Source organism: Triticum dicoccoides, chromosome 1A, assembly GCF_002162155.2.
Source record: "Triticum dicoccoides isolate Atlit2015 ecotype Zavitan chromosome 1A, WEW_v2.0, whole genome shotgun sequence".
Lineage (NCBI taxonomy): Eukaryota > Viridiplantae > Streptophyta > Magnoliopsida > Poales > Poaceae > Triticum > Triticum dicoccoides.
The window spans coordinates 578,303,654-578,310,118 of NC_041380.1; the positions used below are offsets into that span (position 1 = coordinate 578,303,654).

The following is a 6,465-nucleotide window of genomic DNA, read 5'->3' on the forward strand; positions in this document are numbered from 1 at the left end:
CAGTTGGCTGCCTCAAGTACTCTGGGCCAAACACCTTGATCACAGCCTGGCAAAACTTGTACATTGACATCAGACATGTTGTCTCACTCATACGCACATACTCATTCACCAGATCGCCTGGAATTCCATATGCAAGCATGCGGATGGCCGTGGTGCATTTCTGATAAGAGGAGAATCCAAGCTTGCCAAGGGCATCCATTTTGCACTCGAAGTATGGGTCATGAGCAACCACTCCCTCTCGGATACGATTGAAGACATGCCTTGCCATTTGAAAACGGCGACGAAATTTATCCGGCTTGAAGAGCGGGGTGTTGGCAAAGTAATCGGCATAGAGCAGGGCGCGGCCTCTCTCCTTGTTGCGGTTCATGTTGGGAGCACGACAAGAGAATGACCCCTGTACCGAGGAAGCTGCCCTTGAATGTAGTCGTGAACGACCAGTGCAGCCACCACAAGATCTTCATCATCCGACGACGGATCGTCCGATGAACAAAGGAAGTGATGGAAGAAAAACCCGTCTCCACTGTCCATACCTTTGTGGGCAAAATGCCGAACACCTTGCGGTCGTGGTGGCGAAGAGGCCGCGATGATCACCTCGACGCAGCAGGGGTGGTTGCCGGCCGGCTACTGGCCGCTATGGAGCTCTCGTCGGAAGCTGCCGAGGCCGCCGTGGTACGTCGCCGTCGGTCGTGTCCCCTCTGCGACCGGCAAAGACGGCGACGGCCAAACCTCTGATCGATGGCCAAAACTACGGACAAAGCGCGGGCGTGGTGGCGGCCATGTCGAGACGTGGTTTAGTAGGGACGGCCGGGGGCTGCATGATGAGGAGGCGGCCGGAGAATAGCGGCGGCGGGACGGGGCGGGAGAGAGAGGGTGGAAGCGTTGGGAGCGGAGGGACTGCTAGTGTTTCCGACAGGCGGGCCACGGGACGGGGGAGGAGGACAAGGGCGTGCGTCCAGGCCGTCCGCGCGCGTCCGTTTCACCCTCAAACCGAGTGCAAGTTTTGGCCGGGGATGGGTCGAAAACGGACGGAATCCAGACATTTGTCCGTTTGAGACCGCGCATTGGGTCGCGCTATTCGTCCATTTTACTCCAAACAGACGCGCGCGAATAAGATGGGATCACGCGGTGGAGTTGGCATGGACACAACGATGCAGCGTAAATTAGAGAGTTCACGGTTGTTCCAATGCTAGGCTGACAACAGATGGTGGCAGCTACTGTACATATGATCGATGTGCAACAACCGGGAAGAAATTGATGGGTAGGGTTGGCCGGTTGGGGGACAACACCAGCTGAAAACGAGAGCGAAGCTGACACGCGGGAAAATAGCTTTCTTTTTCCAAGCTGTGGAAGAATATATGCCTGCCCCGGCCAGCCGAAAACAGCATATCGCGCACTCGGTTTTGGCCAAGTTTTTATGCTCGGATGCATGCTTAGATACATCTGGGTGGATGGTCACGGATATTTTTTTCGTTTTGGACGGTATGAATGTTGATCGCGCTTTACTAGCTTTAACAAACTCGTCAATGGTCGAATTTGTTCTCTTATCTGCCTTTTGGGTTAGCTAGGTTAAGAGCATCTCCAATAGCATGTGTAAATTTGGACGTCTATATATTTATATAGACAATGGTTTAAAAAAATTCCCTCATATACAAATCCAGTTTTGCAGTAGAACGTGTATATATAGAACGTCTACATTTTCTCTCATATATTTTAATATTAATTTGTAACTACCAATTCAACTACCATCTTAACAATAATTCAACGATTTATTATTGGAGTGTCAACTGCTATTTTTTCAATGGGCACTTTCCAAACGGCTATATTTCCAACGGCTACCTTTCCAACAGCTCTATTGCGACAGCTCTATTCCAATGGCTCTATTGCTGGCCTATATATACCACCCCTCTCCTCTCTTAAATATCTTTCCATCTTGTGCTACAACACAATGAGTGAAACAGGATTCGTTTTGGATATGCTCATGAATTCGTCGTCGTCGTCTTCATCAGACGACGACGAACTAATTCTTGCAGCATTTGCAGAGCGCGAGGAGGAAGAGGAGGCAAATGCTCGACGTCATGGCGGTTCCACGCTGGGACGACAATTTTTGCATCGCGGAAGAGATGCCGGATTTGTTCTATTGTGGAGCGACTACTTCAAAGAAAATCCCACTTTTCCCGAAAGTTATTTTCGCCGAAGGTTAGTATTACTACATTATTCCCTGTCTGTCTATTTTTTATCTTCATATCTCATATTTGTTTTTCCGCACAGGTATAGAATGTCCCGTAATTTGTTTAATCGCATAGCTGAAGCAGTACTTGAGCATGATAGTTATTTTAAGCAAAAAAGAAATTCTGCTGGAGCTCTTGGGTTACATCCTCTGCAGAAGATGACAACGGCAATGCGACTGCTAACTTACGGATATGCGGCTGATGCCGCGGATGAGTATTGTCGGTCTGGAGAATCTACAAATCTAGCATCTTGCAAAAAGTTTGTGATAGCTATTTGTGAAATATTTGGGGACCGGTATCTGAGATCTCCAAATGAAGAAGATACTGCTAGATTGCTTGCAATAGGGGAGCAAAGAGGTTTTCCTGGTATGTTAGGGTCTATATAGATTGCATGCATTGGACTTGGAAAAATTGTCCTAAAAAATGGCATGGCATGTTTAAAGGTCATGTGAACAAGCCAACAATGATTCTGGAGGCAGTTGCTTCAAAGGATCTTTGGATTTGGCATGTATTCTTTGGTTTACCAGGGTCTCTCAATGACATAAATGTGCTTCAACGTTCACCTGTGTTTGCAAAGCTATCTGAAGGTGAAGCTCCAAAAGTGAATTATACCATCAATGGTCATCCGTACACAATGGGGTATTACCTTGCAGATGGTATATATCCACCATGGGTAACATTTGTGAAGACCATACCAGCTCCAGAAGGCAGAAAGAAGAAACATTTTGCCAAAAGACAAGAGGGGGCCAGAAAGGATGTGGAGAGAGCATTTGGAGTTCTGCAATCTCGTTTTGCCATTGTTCGAGGACCAGCAAAAGGTTGGAAACGTAAAGAAATTGGTGATCTCATGAAAGCTTGCATCATAATGAACAATATGATAGTCGAAGATGAGCGAGACAGCGGTCCACATGACTACATCTATGACTCTATGGGAGTAAAGGTGACCCCATCTCATACTCATGCGGAAAAACTGAGTGTGTTTATTCAAATGCATCAACGGATCACAACAGAGCATTTCACTCTCAGCTCCAAGATGATCTAGTTGAGCACATCTGGCAAAAGTTTGGAGACGAATGATTATGGACGTAGTTGTAATAATGTAGTGTTTTCAATCCTGTACGCGGTTGTAATGATGTACTATTTCAGTTATGCCATAATGCAATGTTTTCACACACAACAAATATTTCAGATATGAAAAATAGTTTCAGATATGAAAATAGTTCACACAACAAATACTAGCAGACCTGACAAATGGTTCAACCCGATGTGTTGAACCGGCGAGCGGCGATCTCATTCTGCTTGTTCATGTAGTATTCCTGTTGAGCCCCAATCATAACAGTAGTGTCCATGGACATGATCTTCTCTTCTAACTCAAATTGCTTGTATGACATCTCCCTCTCTTGGTTTAGCATCTGCCTCTCCTGCAATGCAATCTGCTTCTCTTGCAATTCAAACGCTCGCTCATAACGAGCATTCTTTGTGGCCTCTTTGACCTCAGCCTTCTCTAACTTTTGTGCCCACACATTTTCTAATGATAACTTGGGACTAAAAGCATCAGAAGCAGAAGCTTTAGCTTTTTGTAAACGGATTTTCTCCTGCTTATTACCATCAGGTCTTGTCTCTGTTCCAAGAGCATCAGTGCATCTCTCAAGTCCTCGTCATTAGAAGTCGTACCTGGACTTGCATCCGAGGTCTTCTTCTGTTTTTTCTGAGGCCCCTTCGAAATCACACGATTCTCCCACTTAGGATGCTTTTCCAACACTAACCAACAATGCATTAATGTAAATGGCCTTTTTTAGGATCTTTGGACTGGTACAGAACAAGTGCATGGGCTTGCTGCACAAATAAATGGCCTATTATACTTGAACCAAACACATGAATATACAGAGAACCGAATTAAAAAGATGGAGCATACCTGCTGAGCAATAGTCACTCCGCTTTGGTTTATATTAAGTATTTGCTGATAGTATCCACAAAACTTGCTCACTTGTTCATTAATAGTGGTCCAACGACAGTTGAGTGCATTTTGAACACGCACCGGCCATGACACTTTCTTGCGCGTGCTGTAGTAATCATAAATCCTACCCCAATAAAAATTTGATGTTTGATCTGTTCCTATCAAAGCATCCAAACTAGTGTGCACCCATGCTGCCACCAACAGATCATCCTCTTCAATAGACCAATTCTTCCCCTTGGTGGATTTTCCTTTCACAGTTGTAGATGTTTCTTGAGTTGGCAGCATGGGCGACTCTTGCTCTCCAACTGGACTATCCGGCACTTGTGTTGAGACACCAAAGTTCAACATGCCCAGGAAACTCTCGTCGCCTTCCATCTGCGAAAAATTTGACACAAGTTTCATATAGCACCACATCATATAGCCTACCTAGCAGCATCAATATCAAAGAAAATTCTCTATATAAATAGCAGTAGCAACATTAGTATAACTAAACATATTCAGTTAACTACCCTGAACATATCTAGCGACAGAGACCCAAAGGCCATCGCAGTCCAGCCAGAGAAAGCCAGCCCCGTACTCCCCGCGACCCCGAGCGCGGCGGCGGCGGCCATCCCCGAGCGCGGTGGCGGCGGCCCTGCCCGAGCGCGGCGGCGGCGGCGGCCCTCCCCGAGGGCGGCGGCGGCTGGATCCAGCCCGACAGCAGCTGGTGGATCCAACCCGACCCAGCGGGATCCCCTCCCCTCCTTTTTCTCTGTCTCCGGTAACAAAAAGGGCATACCTCGGCTCGGATAGGGTGGTGCGGTACGGCGGCGACCTGACGATGGTTGCGCGCCTCTTCCTGGTCTCGGCGGGAAGGAGGAACCTGGCCTTCAGTTGCGCTTTGAACGACGCCTTCACATCGTCTACCTATGGACGTTGTCGAGGCTGATTTGGACGATGTGTAAATTTGCACGTCCGTTTAGACGAGCTGCTGGACGCCAGTTTTTTGGCCATATCATGTAAAACGGGCACTGGTGGAAAAAGGGCCTTTGGTCGCGGTTCGCAACTGCCATTAGTCGCGGTTGCGCAACCGCGACCAAATAGGCGCGACTAAAGGCCCCCCCCCCTTTAGTCGCGGTTGCTTAAGAACCGCGACTAAAGGCCCGTCCACGTGGGCGCCAGGCGGCCGTCGGGGCGGAGGACCTTTAGTCGCGGTTCTTCTGGCCAACCGCGACTAAAGGCCGCCGCAGGTTTAGGGTTTTAGCCCCCCCCCCTAAACCTGTTTTCTGTTTAATTTGTATTGTTTTATTTCTTTTGTGCTTTATTTTAATTTTGAAGGAGTTTCACATATTCTACGGTACTACATACATGCATATGAATGTACAATTTCAAACAAATTTGAAATTAGAACCAAAAAGAATTCAAGAGGAATATACAATATATATTCAATATCATCGGATGGCCATATACAATTTTTAACAAGTTTCCATACATAATTTAATGCATATAAAGTTCTACGTCCTCGTAATGGTGTTCTCCTTTAGGATGGAGGACTTCCCTCCTGAACCATCCAGCTAGTTCCTCTTGAAGTGGTCGGAAGCGAGCTTCTGGACTAAGCATCATCCGGAGGTTATTCCTCTGAGCATTGGTATCACTCGGAACCCGCCGCTCAGAGGTGTATCTCCGGATCATCTCACAGACATAGTATGCACATAGATTGGTCCCCGCTGGCTGAATATCCTCACCATTCTTAGCCTTTGACCTTTTGAATTCTAGCTCTTTTTTGAATTCACCGACCTTTGTATCTACGAACCATCTCCAAACCCTACGAGGCAAAGAAAATTAAATGAACAAGAGAGTTATTAGTTACTTGATATTAGGAAATGAACGAAATAGGCCGATCGATATAGAGCGCAAATGAATGAAAATAATTACTTCTGCAGCATTCTTCTCATGCCGCCCCAAAGCTTTGGATCCTTATTCAGAGAGTCGTGGACGAGACATTCTGAGGTGTCAACTTTAATTACTAGCAGAATCCAGTGGAACCTGCGGACACGATACATGCACAGTATGTCATGCATAACTCATCGATTAGCCGGCCACATACCATGCATGGAGTAAACAAAAGAGAATGTGCTCAAGACAGAAACACTCACCCAAAATGGTAAGGAAATAGAATATCACTTTTGAGTTCCTGCTTTGTAAGAAACTGCCACAGGTCTGCCTCCATGTCGGCGGGGTGATGCTCCAACACATATCCATTAACGATGTGTGGGTCAATGAACCCAACATCATGGATGT

At 46.7% G+C, this 6,465-nt stretch overlaps 1 protein-coding gene across 1 annotated transcript; it reads left to right on the plus strand.

Annotated features, from left to right (window-relative positions):
- The first annotated feature begins 1,945 nt into the window (after positions 1-1,945).
- Positions 1,946-3,270, plus strand: LOC119355955. Its single transcript, XM_037622859.1, has 3 exons — positions 1,946-2,196; positions 2,269-2,594; positions 2,810-3,270. The coding sequence occupies exons 1-3, from the start codon at positions 1,946-1,948 to the stop codon at positions 3,268-3,270; spliced, it is 1,038 nt and encodes a 345-aa protein (XP_037478756.1).
- The last annotated feature ends 3,195 nt before the right edge of the window (positions 3,271-6,465 follow it).